Source organism: Rhipicephalus microplus, chromosome 2 (assembly GCF_043290135.1).
Source record: "Rhipicephalus microplus isolate Deutch F79 chromosome 2, USDA_Rmic, whole genome shotgun sequence".
NCBI lineage: Eukaryota > Metazoa > Arthropoda > Arachnida > Ixodida > Ixodidae > Rhipicephalus > Rhipicephalus microplus.
This window is the reverse complement of record NC_134701.1, coordinates 238277249-238295912: the sequence shown is the minus strand read 5'-3', so window position 1 is coordinate 238295912 and position 18664 is coordinate 238277249. Positions and strand designations below refer to the sequence as shown.

Here is an 18664-nt window from a genome sequence, read left to right as displayed (position 1 = left end):
AACTATACGAGGCAAACAAGTTGGACCTCTGCAGACACCAAGCAGAGATTATCTAAGCATGTACAACCTGTATACGTTAATATTTTACAAAAGATGGAGATCCTGTCACCACTTTTGATGTGTTTTGCTTTTATTTGATATAAAAAAAACGGAGTTAGCTAGGGGAAGTTGCAAAGAATTGAAAAATTCTCAGCATGGGTTGTTACTGGAGCCTTTAGAAATTTATGCAATAGAATTTTTCGATACAGCCATGACAGTGCACCTCTCCATTACAAAGGATACTGCAGCAAATATTCATTAAATCATCACCTTTTTTAGATCTTTTACTCACTTTAGCCGCGGCAGAGTTTTTAGGTTCTTTAGCGCCGTGCGCTTGCACTTTGGCGAATTAGTATATATGAATCTGCCTCGCAATCACAAAAAACCGGCACCATTGGCATCGATAGGCCCGTCCAAGATGAGCCCCTCCACATCATGCACTTCTAGTGCACGAAAATAGCTCCTTATATATTAATGACTCACTAGCTGGCGTAGACTGGTATACGCGTCACGCAGCTGGAAACAGGAGGGGTGGGCGCGAGCACTTGGCTGCATACTCAAAAAGTTTTCCGAGATACGCGTACATAATATATACACTACTCTAGGCAATATATCGTTGCTCTTGCAGCAATATCACATGGTAAACCTTCCCTTACACGGTACTCAAGAGCGTCCTTTACTTAATTGTGTAAACTCTTGTTAAGATTTCTTAAAATAGTGTGTAGCATGCCGATGGAGCAAAATGCTAGGCATCGTGTACTGTGCAATTACTGTGTAGACTAATGGACTTAAAGTGTTCTAAGTTACCCAAAGCTCTCATATGCAGCATTTTAAATAGTGTCACAACGCTACGCTAGACCCCACAAACCAAAGTAAAACAGCGTAGCAATGTCGTTATACCGATACGTATGAGACCCGGGCCAGATTCGGGCCTGACGCAGGCCCGAAGCTCCCAGGCATGGTCCTGGGCCTGATTCGGGCCTCACGCAGGCCTGGGCCTGACCCGGGCCCGAAGCTCTCAGGCCCGAGCCCGGCCCAGGCCCGATCCAACTAGTCATTACCGGACCGCGGGCCGGACCCGGGCTTTTGGGCCGGCCCGGGCCCTTGCAGTGCTCTAGTAGTGACATTCCCTGTTCTGCCTTTCTTCTTTGTTTGCCACAATGCACATTTATATATGGAAGCGCGTTGCTACACAAAGCGTTTAACAGAAATAATCGAGTACTAGTTTGCACTGCTGTTGGCTACATGCATTCTGCAAGGCGACCTTCGCATGACATAGAAATGCTTTTCTTGCGACATCATTTTCGCTGGTAAGGAAGAGGAGATACGTTGCTCCAATACTGGTAAAATGCCTCGCCAGACACAATGGTCCCTTCACTCTTCAATCTTTACTCACAAACTTGTCTGACTGCAGTGTCAAAATAATCTGGGGCAAGGCCAGCTGAAAATGCAAGCATGAGGCGAAAGGGTCGACGCTCCTCTGCCAAGCATAAGCAAAACCAAAGCGACAGTGCTAGTGTGGAAGTTGTATTATTCTTACTTTATTATTATTAATACTAATAGTAATAATAATATTAATAATGAAAACTGCTTACACCGGTAGTAAAATCGGTGGTCAGCATATCTCTAGCAAAATATTAAAGCCAACAGAGAACAAGTCTTACCAAATGCCATCTGTGTGAGCTTTGTGACCTTCGAGTTCACACCCACGATTCGATAGAGGCCTTGATCCTCCAAGCCCCTTGACTCTATAGCTTCGATGCAGTCACGAACAAAGGCAAAGCCAGTTTCATCTAGCAGGCCTGCAAGGAACAGTTAGAAAGAGTTTTGTCAAATTTTTCCCCATTTGGTAACCACAACTAACCTTTCAAACATACAAAGTCCTCATAATAGTAGGTACAGTTACTCCAGTTACTACACATAAACTAGTGAGGAAGTAACTAATGTTTGAAAAGGTAAATTATTAGAGCGTAATGATTTGCCTATTCCGGGAGCGGAAGGCATCGTTATGAAATTCCTTCGTAAGTTTTTTCTGGATTGTTTATCAAGAGAAGACACGGAACTACTAGGTAGATTCTCTATAGTATCTATCATTGATCTATCAGACGTTACATAATGACTTTGAAAATATATATCGGCACTTTCACCACACCCAATCCTGGCCTCCTAGATGTTTCATCTGTCTTCTTCCGTTGTAGACTGAAATGAGTATGCTCCTTAGAGTACCGTATTTACATGATTTTAAGTCGAGTCTCTCAAATGTATGTCAACCCCCCTAATATCGCTCAAGGGGAGGGAGGGGGGAGGGGGCGTGGGAGGGAAAGAAGTTTTATTTTCGATTTCGATTGTAAGTCAACACCCCAACTTTTGATTTCGAAGTTATATAAAATGGGTCGACTTACAATCATGTAAGTAAGGTATGTGTTAATAAAACTTACTTTTTCAATGATGGCCTAGAGAGTCCCCATTGTGAGCCATATCTGAGACTTCGCTTTTGATTAGGGTTTCACAGGAAAAAGGCTGACGAGATATTACTTGACTGAGTAATTATCAGCCGACAAGCCAAGTTTTCTTTTGTTAAGCTTCTGTGCAAAAGTATGATTTTTTTTGGGGGGAATCGGTTGCATAAGAAGCATGTAAAAGATGCAGACGTGTAATGCATGAGGAGGTAATATGATATGCACAGCAAAATTCAGCTGCTGTGTGTATATACAATACATGGTTTGACTGTGCTTTGACGAGAGCAGCTTTCACATCACCACAAACGATGAGGTCCTACTTTTGAGGTTAAGCCTGCAATATAGCACTAGTATAACTATACAAAGACACATAATTGGGGGATATTGTGTATCCTCTTACAATGACTTTTACAGAGAGAAAGAGAGAGAGAGAGTGTGTGTGTGTGTGTTAAGAAAGCATGACATACGAGCAGTTCACCATGTGAAGCAGTCCGTTTTGTCTTGAAATTTCTCCCTAAAGTTATTTACCAACAGTATAGTACAGCAACTCATTGTCAATGTATAAGCAACAATCTCGCAAATGCTACAAGCTGTCGAGAGTATGATGTAAAAACTGTACATACACAAAACACATTACCAGCTAAATTGCAAAGCAGAGTTTCTTGCAGAATCTCTGGACTGAATTAAGCAAGGGATTCATCGTACTTTTCCGCATACACAGAGAAATAAAAAAAAAAGTGCCCCTCACATCCTTCCTGCCGTGCAGCTCGTCCTGGTGGAACAGTCGTCTGCAAGCACGCAATAATGTATAGTATGTAGCCAAGAACACGCACAAGATCACTTCCACAAAAAGTACACAACAGCGAACAGTCCCAAAACTACATCAGAGCAACAGCTGTGTCACATGTTGCCTATGCTTTCAGGTGAACTGCTTCTGCAATGAATACTGTGTATAACAATACATTGTTACTTTAAATGATTATCTAAAGCAGCAAATACTACATATAATGCTCATGCTGGTCTGCCAATTAACATCACAACAAAACAAAATTACCTTTCCTGTCTAGCAGTGCACTGCCAAAGTTAAACTTCATGTGCTGAAGTACACTCACACAAAAGAGCACTTGTCAAGTGGGCACGTTAAGTGGACTGCGATGAGCACACTTCGGTAAAAGTATGCTTTACCAAATCCAAACGATTAGGCTGACTGTGATATACAGAAGAGCATATTCTGGACAGAGAGCATTCCGTGAACACACTGATGCATCTTGGCCGATATTCACTTCCAACAATTGTGAAGAAAAAGACTGCTGCGTTCTTCAGTGAGAAAAATAACTCAACCTTGTTTTTATTTATAATTCAATCTAGAACAGCTGCATTTCTGATGGTTTTCTTTTTGTTTTTCACCTACATGGTCGCAAAATGTGCCCACAGTCTGTTGCCATTTTTTCTTTGCTACAAGTGCACTCCGTTTTCCCATTAAGCAACACATACTCTAAAGCATCATTGTGGGTTCTGTAGTGTACCTCCCATTACTGCACTTAACTTGCCCACTTGACACAGGTATAAATTTGGTTATCTGACTGCAGTATGAGATGGCTGCACTTTCCTTGATATTAGCCTCACGGCTGTGACCTAGACTGTAACTCCTTCCGATAATGTTAGGTGAAACAAAAGACAAGCAACTCACAGGTTCCCTGCCATCCATGGCATTGAGCCACTGTTTACAGTCGTCTTCGCTCAGCGCCTGGAATGTGTATGTCAAACCGGGACGATCCGATGCCGTCAAGTCGAAGCAGAAGCGCTTGTCTATGCTGTCATTCATCCGTCTGAACAGAACAGCGCAAGGAGCATGTGCAATACCAATCACTGAGGCCACCATAAAGAAGCACTGAAAGGATCTAGTGAGAGGAACCTAACAAAGATGACCCTTTCTGCGACGAAGGTCCTGAAACGTTACTATGTAAAACATTATTCGATCAGCAACATCAACACTTTCTTGATCAGTACATTCCAATATGCGATTTCTTAACCCCCATATCATTTAAATATTTACATAGAAATGACATGGCTAACATGACGAAATTCGGACGATTAGGATGCTCCAGATTTTTTTGATCCCCTGGAATTCTCATTCAAAATGCACCTGCATCCGGGCGCACATGCAACATACACTTTTCATTTTGCCCCCATAGAAACACTGTGAATAAATGTACTGTGGTGATGTGCTAAGCACAGTACCTTAGCTACTTATTCACTGTGTAGATTTACGACTGCTGATTCAGCACAAAACATGAATTGAAAATGAAAAGTACGCAAATAGGACTGAAGCTTTGGCAAAAATTAATAGTCATTTACATAAAAGCATGCACATAGTTGAAATGCAATCTAGCCTTCAGTTTGTAATTATCTACCAAATGGGTAGTGAAACCAGCTTCCACTATTGCTAAGTTAGTTACTGAATAGATAAGATTTGGCAAGCATCTCAAATATATCATGGTTATAGAATAAAAAATAAAAGATAGGCCACTTGCACTCATCAGTTAGCTTTTCCAAAGCCTACATGTTATGTGTTTTACATACGGCCAAATGCTGCAAACAATCTCGGAGCCCCGTTTGAACAGGCGTGTAGTTTCCATTGCTTAGTCTGGCTTGCCACTCCCCATTTGCCAGCACTTCCGATTGCTCAAATTACCAATGACCCGTATGGCCACAAAGGTGGAGGCAAAAGACATTTCTTTCTCTTCAACAGTCCAATTTATTACCATAATATTTTGAGTCTGTTGCTGTTCTGGTAGATTTTTACATTTCAGCAGTGGTTAAAATAGGCGATTTATACCAAGGGCTACTGCATGCATGCCAAACTGAGGTTACACACATCACTTGACGGTCAGAGCAAAAGAAAATAAACATCAGGCCAGTAAAAGCACTGTTCCCTTTGGCAGCAAAATTTATACAAAGTTTGCTTAGTGTGTTTAATAAACTTGAACTGAAGATTGATGCTTCACCATAATGTGTATATTAAAATGCAATTAAAACATTATCCCCTGCTTATATCAGTGTATAACTTCAGAGTTCGAAAGACACACACAAAGGATAAGAAAAGGTAAAGTAATACTTCTAGTGCAGGGGCTTTGCACATCCCACGATAAAACATAACTCAGTGCAAGTGTTTTAGGCAAATACCACAATAAAATATAACTCATGTTTGTTGAAACAAAAGGTGTAGTGTGTTACCTGATGCATTCTTTGAGGCAGAAGGTGTCTGTTGTTGTCTGAAACATCACATAAGATAGCTGGTGAACGTAACATAAAAATTGTATTGCAAGTTAAGATGCCAGTTAACACAAACTGGATGATGCAGCATTAGCAACATAATTAGCCAAAATTTACCAATTTAGCAAATTCAGTAGCTCGAAAGGGAAATCACATGCTACTCACAGCAGAAATGAGGCAAAAAGTGAGTACTTACAAGTTTGCCTACTGTCTGGGAGTATGGTATCATGGTGAACTTGCGGTTTTCTTTCTGGTACTGGCAGTAATGCTTGTTCCATATTGTTGTAATGTGTCCTGCATTCAATAAAGAGAATGCTTGTTTTTCAAAATTATGACAATGTGCCCATGCTCACTGAGTTGAGATATTTCTTAAGTTTGTGCAGGTATCGAAAAAGAATTGCACACATCTTTTGTTATGCCACACATGGAATGACAGATGTACACTCTTTAATGCAGCTACTACACACTTCATGCATTTGTCAATGCACGATTTTTTTTAATGGTGTTATACTCATTTCATTCTTGATCTCAAGGACTCCTTGTCTCAGACCAGCCCTGGCAATATTCAATTTTATTGGTCCGAATTCTGTAACATCAGAAGACCATTTCACAAGAAACACTATCAGTTTTCTTGAACATTCAGTCACTAACCAGGTGATAAAACTTCCAACAGTTGGGCTTTTAAAAAAATGTTGCTTGTGCTTATCTTGGAACAATTTTCGTGCTTAAAGGCAGCCTCTCTACTACAGCAAAGTACTGTGTTGTTTTCACAATTTATCAGCCGTTTTAAACAGCTTAATGGCGTGACCTGCAAATGTAAAACAATAGCAAGAAGCTTCGACGCAGTTGTTTTGCAAACATATTTTGCTCGAGTGTTCGCACTTAATGATTGAAATGACGACTCAGATGAAAGTATATGTACACATTACTTTCCTTTTAATGCTTCACATGCATAGTAGCTCTACTGAATGTTTCACAGTTTGCTATTAAGAAAAAAAGTTTTACCAAGTCTTTCTGGCTGCTTGTTTCCCGAATGACACAATATCCTCTCACGAGTTCACGTAGTTTTCCACCAACATGGGCGCCTCCATCAACGGCATCACCAATCCCAACGAACTTGCTCACGCTCTGGCACGAGGGCTCATTCTCCGCCCCGGGAAAACAAGCCCCCTGCATACTGCTGGGGAGCGGAGTGGTGGTGGTGCCGGCGGAGACCAGTTAACCATCTTTCATGAGTTATGTTCACAGTAAAGATTAAGCAGGACATCCTTTTCAGATCCGTACAGAGAGCTAACTAGGAGACATCAGATAGCCACCCGACTCCTTCAAACTAGATCCTTCCCATCGCCAGCCACTATGGCCCTGTATACGGACTTTACCCCTAGCTGCTCGACATGCAATCAACTCGCTACATTCCCTCATTTGATGTGGCGGTGCCCCACTTGTGTGTTTCAACAAGTGGGACATCATGTAAATGAAACGGACACTTCTTAGAGCGCATCGCAAGTCCACACTTTGCGCAACAACTGCGGACGGTCCTGGGAGCCTGTGAAGCGATCGGAAACCTTCGGTCCCCAACCCCGTTGGGGGTTCTGCCCTTGGTGGGTTCTTATGAATCTTCTTCCCAGGATGCAAATAAAGGTCATCTGTCTGTCTGTCTGTCTGTCTGTCTGTCTGCCTGTCTGTATACTGGTGCAGTGCACTAGATAATTAACTTATCACAATATGGCTCACTTCTTGCAAACTAAATTATCGATTATCTTTTCCCTTTCCGTGTCAAAAACGAGAAAAGAGTATCAGCAAAATGCAAGCATAATTGCATAAAAATATTCACTAATCGACGTCAGCTGGACCTTTTATTACAACAGTGGCGCTGTCTTAGAAGCTACAGTGGTGCAAATATAATGAAGGACTCACTTTTTTCCATAAGGAACAGGTAACCCTGCCTAGTGTACATTTTGTTTAGGCAACCAGAATCCTGGGGCTTCTGAGGGAAGAATCAGGAGGAGGGTTCCACACAGCAGGCCAAGTGCACGAGCCAAAAAGAACATAAAAAAAAGAACACATGCACACACAAGAATGCACACTCAGTACATGTGCTTAAAGGCCCTATCAGGCATTCGCATGCATCATCACGGACACACAAACACATACTCAAGCGTAGTGCCAATCAGCACTCGGTCGCTGCCTTTAAGTGCACTGCCGGACAAAATGGAACAAAAAGGTCTCTAATCTCGCCCGTCCTGCGTCAAATTGAACTGATCCTAACCCAGCTGTATCCCTAACCACGCTTATTACTGCCACAGCTTGGCAATCTTTGCACAGCAGAAGTTCAACACAGTGAATCTGATATCGGTATGTATTGCACTAATTAGAACCTTTGCCGGATTCTTTACCTCTTATACAGCTCTGCTCATCTGTTGAGTGCATTAAATGAGCTAAGCAACTTCATTTTTTGTAAGTCTCAGTCTCAAATAAAACGTTCACTAGTGCCTGAACTTCCGTGAATACTGCAATCCTCATACATCTTAATGTTGCACATATGATTTTCTTTTCCACTGCCATGCAGAATGTTTTCAGGTTTCCAATCACTTGCTCACAATAAAACTGCTTTTACCCTGCACTGGCAAGTATGGCGATTCAAAGTATGCATTCTGGCCAGTGATAGAAATAAAAAAAAACTATTGCTTTCTTGATTTTTTTCGACATTATAATTAAAATATAGTGTTTATAGTAAAATGGGAGAGTTGTTTAAAACAGCAGCTCATCCTGATAATTCAGCCGTAATCAAGTAGGAAGGAGACTTACTGGTCAGTTTTGCTTTGAGCACACATTATTTAGGAAAGCTTTTTGCAGAACAATACTGAAAATCAAATGCTCTTAAAACCATGCAGTGAATAATAATATTAAAAAAACACTGCACGACATCAAACTGTCATGAGCATGCAAAGACAAAAAGAAGCGAAATATTGGTCAAAAAATAAAGAAAAGAGCTTTGCGCAAAGTGATATGGTGCACTTGAACAAAATGAAATGAAAGCCAAAAATGTAGAATGTAATCAATGAACAGAATTTCTGAAGTATTAGATATCCACTGTGCAAAATGGCAGTTCTACACTGTGCAGGACTCTCAGTTGTGCAAGCTACTATGTACTTCAATGCAGTAAGCTTTAACCGTGTTTTCCTCTGAATATCATCATGTATTGTCAATAAATATGGAGGTCAATAAAAACATCTGGTGGCTGTACAGCTCGATAAGATAAAATAAAAAAAGATTGGTAAACTGCAATATATTTTACTACAGAGATAAAGCTTAACTGTCATGAGATTGTGTTTTGCATGTCAATGTCACCAGAACTGATTCATATCATTGAAAATATTATAAGGAAAAACAAATTTTCCACATATTTCAAACAAAAAAAAAGTTCAATCCAATGCCAAAAGAGGAACCATAGATGTTTATCTCATACAGACGCAAGAGTTGTAAGTAAGCACACTAAATTATGGGCACTGTGGGCTGTGACTGCAATTATGAGAAGTGGCACATTGAACACCTGTGAAGTGTAAAAAAAAAAAAAGAACATAACAGATCTAGGCAAGAAAACCGTGATGTGACATGACGTGCGAGTGAAAAGCCAAAATGATTAAAGTATAAAGCTGACTCAAAACTCACGCTTCATCAAAACAAACCACAAGGCCGTGCATCTAAAGCAATGTGCATGAGATGGGATGGATGAAGCAGCGAGTATTACCGTTGTACGCACCTCCAACATTTTCTTCATCAAGTGTTCTGCTTCATTGTGCGTTGCTTCGAAGTTCTCCCTTGTCTACCCGTGGGACAAGAACAAGGAGGCATGTTAGGCAAGATCAATACTTCGGGGTTATTTGGCTGCATAATATGTTCGAAGAGAAGTGAGAAACGCACACAGGCGACTTAAAAAATAAAAGGTCCAGCCCTGCATTTTGTGGTGCCTCCTTTCTGTGTTCCATTTTGAAATGCCTTTTAAAATTACGAAATCACATGGCACACAATTACTACACTTCTTACACAAAAGTCCTACCTTACAAAAACAGCAACACATCACAACGCTTACAGATAACATTAAAACAAATTGTTCTTGTTTCACAGCTCTCATATCATTAATTTTAAAGAAAACATAGCCCTTGATGAGAACAGCTTTCTGAATTGCACATGCAGATAGAGAAAAAGGAGTAGGCAGTGAGTACTCTTAGGACCAAGAAAGAAAAAGCAAAAGCAAAACGGTTCCAAGTTCTGATCAAATTTAGAACGAATATGTTATTCCAATGTTAACTGTTGTTTTTAGGTTATTTTACCTATATCAAGTTCATGTGGGTTTTTACATAACAAACAGCAATGACAGTGTCCATGTGAGGCCCCACTTATGCTTTGACATTGCAATGGTCATAATTAAGCTTGATATTATGCAAAATGAGCTGTTTGTTTCCGATGGCACAAGCACAGTTTTTTTTTTCTATTGGCATTGGCACAAGTTTGTTTCTACTGTTGTAATTTGGCAATCACATTCGCATGCTGCTTTAGATGTGAAAATGAAAACAGTGAAAGCTGCTTAATTTCTTTTGTTTGTCAGCATTTCAAAATTTCTCATTCAGTCATCCTCCATTTTTTAATAACACCAAACTTTCAGCTTTCTGTATTTTTGTAGGTGAAATACATTTACATTGCAATTGGCAATGTAACAGTGTGACATTAGGGGCTCTGTAAATATATATATATTTTTTGCTTCACAAAGTAGTTTCAGCTGTTCTATGAAGCAACGGGCAACTGTCAATGCTAGCTCACCTTTTGGAGTCGGACCTGCAGGTCTGTGTTGAAGCTGTTGAACTCCTTGGCTACCTCATGGCCTGCAGTGGTATCAATGAAACATTTGCATAAGGTAGGGGCGTGCAAATATTTAAAGAAATTTTAAATAACAAATTGTACAGCATTGCATTCCATTTGATACAGGAATCAAATAGCAGTTATTACAATAACCAAATATTTTTTTAATACATTTTGATTAATCAGCACTCAAGTGAAAACAACAAAGCAACATGTCAGAAGAGTGAAGGATTACCTTTCTTTCTTTAATGAGTGAAATAATGCAGTTCAAGTGTTTATAGAACAATTGGAGCTTGAGTCATCACAGAATTTAGGAGTTTTTTTATTTAAACTGAAGTGTTTAGAAGCTAATATGTTATCAATACCTCGTTCTAGACATTAATTCATGAAGCATTAACATTTAGGACTTAGTATTATTTGATTGCTGGCATATTCATCCCAATATTATGTGGATAATTTTCATGTGCAATTCACATGAAAATTTAATACAGAAATCTTTGCTCACTAAACGGTCATTGTAACTGCCTGCATCAAATGAAATAAGAAGGAGGAAGTATTAAAAATTAATATTGATAACTGAGCCACTAACTTAACACACATAATGTTGTTCACTGTATCCACATAGCTGCAAGAGGGCTTAACTAGAAGCAGCAATATGTCATGCGGCAAACTTCACAGAAGCAACTTTCTGCATGAAAATTGAACTGAAGACTCATGCATTATTTTATGACCTAAAATACTATCAAGCTAGCACTACTTCAAGCAATAGTGATGTAGTACAAACCTTGATGATAGAAGGTCAGCCAGCCATACATAAACCTCAGTATCTGGCAATTAAGAGAAGAATACACAATCGATACCTGTGCACTGAGAAGATAACTACGACACGTACGCAATGTAAACAGTTGCTACAAACTGACCGTTTCGACGAACTCTGTCTTCTTGCGTTCTTGAACTTTCTGAAGGAGCAGTACATATTCTAGAGATGCTTTGAAGAAGTGAATCTTCTCCATTTCAAGCACCGCAAATACCTGACAGATTAACAATAGAAAAGAAAAAAAAAACAGAATATTACCCACTAATAAAACTGCATTGTCTTGTACTGTAATCACATAAAGTAAATATAGCACTCCGTTTAATGTAACGATACCGGTGACACAAGTTTTGACAACACTGTGCATGTTTTGATTCTGGAAATGTCATTGTTAAAAGGCCACTTTCTTAAGTGTCCTCGAGCTATCAAATTTTCGATGTATAGCGAATTCTCTCCACACACATATGTTTCAAAACTGTGTACGATTCCGAAACGTCAACGCAAGGCCGCTATTCGTGAAACGAAGTCCGGTCACGCACCTTGTCAGCAGCAGTGGGCAGCATACACATACGCAAGCACCATTTGGTGAATGGGCGAAACGGGCTAAGTCTAAATAAAGCTCGACCATCACGCCCGAAAGCGAGAGGCGGAGCGCTGTCCTTCCAACGCGCCAGGTGTCAAGGCCACGAAAACGTGGGAGCGCGGGAAGGTGGGAGGGGGGGGGGGTTATTGGCTCGCACCTATATCGGCGCGAGACTGGGCCCAGCCTCTATCTAAAACAGCCAACGCAACGCAGAACGCCGTCGTAAGCGACACAAACGGTAGTGGTTGTAGGAGACGCACGCTGCGCGCTCGCATTTATGGACGCCCATAAACCGAACGCTTCGAAAGGGCGACACTCCAAAAATGGAAGCTCTACGCAGGTCACCCCCGCCGCTCCCCTTTCGCACCTGCGAGAAGGCGCGTCGAAGTGGCGATGCCCACTTACCTTCGTCGCGCAACAGCGGAGGCTGACGCCATGCGACGGATCGCGGGACTCCACCACGCCATCGCGAGAGAGCGCGAAACGCGCGTTTCGCGCCCCGCCGAAGCTTACTTCCCCGCCTGACGCCGGAGCAATGCGGAGAAGGCGGCCTTCATCTTTCGATCCTGGCTTGAAACGGAAACATTCCCTCTTCCCTTTTTTATTTTTTTAGTAGCTCAACATTTTTATTTCAGATTCACACGCCGCGCTACGCTAAGGAACCGCTACGCGGAGCGGCAGTCGATAGCGTTACGACGCTAGCCTCGAACGACGCCGACGCGATAGTGACGCCGCCACACTCAAATCGAAACCGACGGCGCGCCGAGGGCCAGGCGGCGGCGCTCAGCGCATCGCTTTGTTGCCCGCACCAAAAAGTATAGACGCACGCGAAGGCAAGAACGTTGCCTCAAAGGAGAACTTGCAAGCAGTGGGTGTTAAACGCAAAGATGGCAGCCCGAGTGTAGTGCTTAGAATTTCACAGCTCGCCGGACGCAATAATGCGCGCACTTTCCAAGCGCAAATAGAGGAGGCCAGCGCCTCCTCTATTTTATCAATGCCAGCCAGATGCGCCCTATCCGGCTGTTCACCGCCCTCTCCTATAACCCTTTCCTGCTCTCGCCCATCGCCCAGCCTTCGCGTGCGCTTTGGGGTCATAGGGAAGAGAGCCCCTCCTGCAGTGCATCACGACGGCAATAAGAAAGATAAAAGGAACTTTCTGTTCAGTTGTGTACAGATCCGTGGGGCGGCGTCTTGCATTTGTCGTGATCACAATGTTGGCGGTCACGATGGCTCTGTAAGTGATACAGGGTTTTGAGAGAGCGTGTCGCCGTTCGTAGTGCTATGCGGGCAACCAATGGAGCCGCGTCACGGCGACGCTGCTGCATAACTAGCGCTGTGAGGTGGTGGCGGCATTGCTTCGAGCCACAAAGAAGGAGCACGAAGGAACAAATATGACAGACGTATCATATTGGAGAGGGACACACGTCTATCGCGCCTCCGCAGGAAAACGCTCGCACGCAAGTGTGATGCAAGCAGCCCTTCCCCACATGTGGCGTCGTATCACGGCCACTCTCCGAACTAAGGCGGACCGACGGCTTCCGTTGAAAAGCGCGTGTTTGCACTGGCATTCAATGAAATAGAGGAGGCGTTGCGCAGGCTTTCACCAGCGAGAAACAGCTGTGTAGTAAAGGGCCTATCGGGCTGACTGCTTTCTTGCACAGGCTTTGCCACGCATACGACAAGCGACGTGTCGCATTCAGTTTAGCGAGGTCAGCGGGGAAACCACATTCACCGGAAGTTCGCATTGCAGCGGTTTAAAGGTCTCGCCAGTCCTAGTGCAGTACCTTATAATTCTATAACTAAGAAACGTTTGTCAGACGGGAGCTCGGCGTTGCCATCCCACATGGCGCTAAGATTCCTTCCTGCCTACACCACATCGCTGTTTCCCTCCCGTGCGCGCACTAATTCAACCATTATCCACACAAAAAAAAAACATAATAATTGTGGAATTTAACGTCCCAAAACCGCGACATGATTATCGGAAACGCCGTAGTGGAAGGCTCCGGAAATTTCGGCCTGAGCTTCCTTAGCGTGATACTGAATCTAAGCACACGGGCTTCAAGCATTTCCACTTCCATCGATAATGCGACTGCCGCAGCCGAGACTCGATCACGCGACCTGCGGGTCAGCGGTAGAGTACTACAACGAATAGACCACAATAGCGGGTAAACAAACAAATACTACTCCTAGCTTAAGTACACCTAGTCCTAACGTTTATTTCTACAGGGGAATTCCTCTACGTAACTAGGGGCCCGTATTCGCAAACGCTCCTCGACTGGAAACTCGACCTCAGGGGATCCTCGAGATTTTTCGCGTTGCAGAAATCGCAACGCGAAACAGTACTCAAGGATTCCTTGAAGTCGAGTTTCGAGTCGAGGGGCGTTATGGAATACGGGCCGAGGCCGTCGTTACAAGCTGCGAACTGTAAAGCTCAAGTACATTGTTCGCTGAACAACATCCGTCTCAACGCCTATGTTTATATTATTCGGCGTCTGTTCGATCACGCCCTATTCGCAGAAAAGACGCGGCGGTACACAGGCCGTCGTAATGGGAAAGGAAACGCATCCGCGCGCGTGTGTGTGTGTCCCTGTGGTGTAGACAGCGGACCTAACGGGATTCCCGCGCCAATTACAGAGTCGTGGTTCCTAAACGCCGCGTGCCCGGAGGGCGGGTTTGGCTTGGCTCGCGCGGTGCTCCCGGGGGCCGGTCAAGGCACGGCCCCTCCGGAGCCACACGAGCAATGGAAAACAAATACCGCAACCACGCGAAAGACTACACGTGAACGACGCCGTGAACGGGGGAAAAAACACCCGAGCTCCAAGCGTGCCCCCTTCCTTTCGTAGCATTGTCCATTAGACACACTTTCCACATAACTGGTGAAGACTCGCATACACGACTAGTCAAACGACAGCAACTATACCATCCACGTATACAGCCCACTATTAAAGGAAACAGTCAGCCACCAATAAAAGCAACACTGTTCTATAAATGCTGTACTCCTGTCGGAGAAAAATTCCCCCATACAATCAGTAAGACGTGACTTTGCGCATATAAAAAGATGTGTCCGGGCTCTTGCAACGAACCGAAGGGTACGTAGATTATTCTGTCAATAGATACCCACGAACACCATACGGCCTGTCCTCCATACCACACTGTTTTAACACCAACTTCGTTATTTTGGCTAATTTATCCCTCCCCACAGTGCAAGTATCAAACTAGACAAAATAAATCTCCCTACTTTCCCTCGATTTCTCTCTCTCGCTCTTTTTTTGTCAGGACGCAAGGGACCATCACTGTCTCATCATAAAGTTTCATATATATATATATATATATATATATACATATATATATATATATATATATATATATATATATATATATATATATATATATATATATATATATATATATATATATATATATATATATATATATATATATATATATATATATATTCATATACTACAGCGAACTCTGTCGATAGTGTCTATGGGAGCTGCAACGCTTCTGCGAGCATGGGAACGGCGGGTAGTACACGGATTTGCCTAGTCGTAGTATTGTGCAGAACATCGTTGGCGCAAACTTAAAAGACTTCGAAAGAAGAGACTCGGAAAAGCGCACACTCGAAACTGACTTCTATTGAACCGAAGCTCGTCTTATAGTCGTAGTTCTTTACGTTCCTTTTGGCTTTGCGAGGCTTGAAGCTGCTTTGCCACGAAACAATAATCGGCAATCCTTGATAATCGGCACCTTAATCTGTTATGCTTACCACTTCAATCGGGTCACGAAGTTCAAAAGGGTTCGTTCTTTCGTTCGAAACAAAACCAATATACAGCAATAAACGAAGCCACAAGTGCGATTCGCTTTTTCGCAAGTACGAAGACTAGGCAAATCCGTGTACTACCCATCATTCCCATGGTCGCCGAACGATCGCAGCGCCACAGTCCCCTCTAGTTAATTTCTCCCGGGAACCTGCACACGATCACGAAGATGGACCGTTACCATCGCCCCCCCCCACCCCCCCCCCAAAAAAAAAAAACTTCGTGGAAGCTCTATTCGTATGTAAATGCGGATCAGCCATAACCACGCGGTCCACTAATCCCCGCGGTAACGCGAAGTAGGGCAACTCGCCTCTTTCTGGTGCGCATCGCCCTTCTTGACGGAGAGGCCCAGGTACCGCTCCAGCGACTGGCAGTAGCGGGCGGTCTCCTTGTCGAACTTCTTCTTGCGCTCCTGCACACAGTGAAGGAGGGGGCCACCAGCCGACGTGACAATGGCGCGTCAAGATCAGAGGGGGTACCTTAAGAAATGTGTCGTGCACGTCGCGACAGAAAAAGAAAAGAAAAGCGAAGCACACACAAGAGAGTACCTAATGGCGAAGGTGATGTATTTCTTCTAGTAATTGCTGGTGTCCATTAGTCCCTTCAGTGACCGGAAGTTTCGCCCAAGGAAAGTCGTGAGAAGACGCAGTGAGTCAATAATAATAATAATAATAATAATAATAATAATAATAATAATAATAATAATAATAATAATAATAATAATAATAACGCGAACGATACAACATGGAAACACGAGAAAAAATGTCTCCATTTTGTCCAGCGCTTTGAAAGGGGCCCCGCAACTTTTTATGAGCATGGTAAGAAAACGCTGCCGATCGGTAGTCGAGGCTTCTAACACGCGAGCCAAACATTTTAGCGCAGCACTCTCCCAGGAGCCTTTAATTAATTCTCGAAGTCAACTAGAAGCCGGTCCCTCTTCGCTCTAAAAATGACACCATATACCCCAATTACTGCGCCATATACACACGGCCGATGGCTGATTTGAACCACAAAGATTCCAATAAATACAACAGAGGGAACACTGGCGCTAGTGTCTACAGGAGCTGCAACGCATGACGCTTCAGCGAGCATGGGAATTACGTACGGGTAGTAAACGAATTTGCCTAGTCTTCGTACTTTAAATTATGTTCCTTTTGGCTTCGTGTGGCTTGAAGCTGCTTTGTCACGAAACGACAATGACAAATGTTCAGCAGCTGCGCTTCACCACCTTAACCTTTTCAGCTTACCATTTCAGATCGGGTCACGAAGTTCGAAAGGGTTACGAAGGTCACGAAAGGGTCACGAAGTTCGAAACGAAGCCGCAAGTGCGATTCGCCGCCCGCAAGTACGAAGACTACGCAAATCCGTGTACTACAACATCGTTCCCATGGCCACTGAACGATTTCAGCGCCATAGTCTCCTCTAAAGTTAAGCTTAGAGAACTCAGTGATTTGAGCAAGGCCTCCGAGATGACGTGCGCGCGGCAGCAAACACGCCACGCGCCCGCCATCTCGGACGCCACGATTTGAGCATCGTGTGCGGCATAGTAACCATGGCCGCCGCGGTATGCCGCCACGTGCACGCGCTTTCTCCCGCGATGACGCCGAAAGTATTCCGCGCCCTCGAAGAAAAAGAAAGTGCTCAAGGTCATGACGAGCGCTAACGAATGGACGCACCTTCGTGCCAACTGGTTAACCCCTTCCTCTGTAGTTTTCAGCGCGCTCTCTGGTACGAAAGAAGAGACAAAACGCTTACGAGCGCGCGACGAATTCCTGTAACTGCGCCCGCACTTGACGGATTCCAAAAATTTTCGCGGCAGTCGATTCGTGAGGCAATGGGCTCTTCCAATGATGACATCAGACGATTACTTGGAAAAAGTGTTGGAGGGCCCCTTGGAGATCCACTGTTAATTTCGTCAAATGGTCATTAAATCATGGCATAGCAGTTCTACCTAGGGCAGGTCCACAAATTACAGCCGCTGTGTTTAAAAAGCCTGACAGATGAAGGTCACATATAGAGTGAGAAGAAACACGGCGAATAAAACCTTCAAGAGGGCTTAGATATAAACATCTTTGTTCCCAGTGATACGCAAACATACGCCGTGAACAGCTGGGAAAGAGCTGCAGAATTTCCGAACAAAGATGACGCTGACATTTGTAACTTGATAAGACTTGCGCTTGGGCTAGTTTGTGATTGGTAATCAACGTGTTTGCACAGCGCAAGACTATACGAGTAGCTACGACGTAACTAGAGAAGAAGAGCTCTTTCTGTCCTTGTCTCTTCTTCTGTAGTTACCTCGTAACTACTCGTAGTCCTGCGCTGTGCAAATATGTCGACTGACATCCGTATAATGCGCACAGACCACGCAGCGCAACGCTTCCGGTCGCCAATGCAGTGTCACAGTGAAGATAGGCGGAACCTCGACGCGAGCAGAGCGAGTCAGCAGCACCACGTTGTGCCATGTATATACGATGAGCAGCGCGCGTCCTAAACTGGTACCCGCGACGCCCCCGGCACAACACTCACCTTGGCCTCGCCGATGTGCTCCTTGCGGAACCGCTCGATGGGTTCGATGAACGTCTTGTGGGCATTCTCCAGCTGCGAAGGCGAACGAACGAGAAGCAATGAAGAAGAATGGCTATTTGGGCTAGTTGGTTTGAATTCATGGTAATAAGGGCTGCAGCGAAATAGCTGAAGCGTATTTTACTAGAAAACATGGTGACGGATGCGTGAGCCAACCTTCGGTGGCCTTGCATGACAAAGAGTTCGCGCTTTTAGATAAGGGTTAGTCATTTTATCATTGTACCTTCTT

General features: G+C 43.6%; 1 protein-coding gene across 6 annotated transcripts in view; it reads right to left on the bottom strand.

The window, feature by feature from the left end:
• Graf (GTPase regulator associated with FAK) overlaps positions 1–18664 on the bottom strand; it is a 61314-nt gene that overhangs the window by 14146 nt on the left and 28504 nt on the right. For 2 of the 6 annotated variants that reach the window (XM_037421319.2, XM_037421318.2), the window contains exons 4-15: positions 18379–18450; positions 16163–16264; positions 11555–11665; positions 11419–11461; positions 10596–10657; positions 9526–9600; positions 7692–7761; positions 5971–6068; positions 5736–5773; positions 4189–4327; positions 3247–3286; positions 1704–1841 (exon numbers count right to left, since the gene is read on the bottom strand). In XM_037421319.2, coding sequence (XP_037277216.2) covers positions 1704–1841; positions 3247–3286; positions 4189–4327; positions 5736–5773; positions 5971–6068; positions 7692–7761; positions 9526–9600; positions 10596–10657; positions 11419–11461; positions 11555–11665; positions 16163–16264; positions 18379–18450 — 988 coding nt within the window. Of the gene's footprint in view, positions 1–1703; positions 1842–3246; positions 3287–4188; positions 4328–5735; positions 5774–5970; positions 6069–7691; positions 7762–9525; positions 9601–10595; positions 10658–11418; positions 11462–11554; positions 11666–11987; positions 12126–16162; positions 16265–18378; positions 18451–18664 lie in introns of those variants that run through there. The other 4 variants (XM_075878009.1, XM_037421321.2, XM_037421320.2 and 1 more) reach the window with 4 other exon arrangements.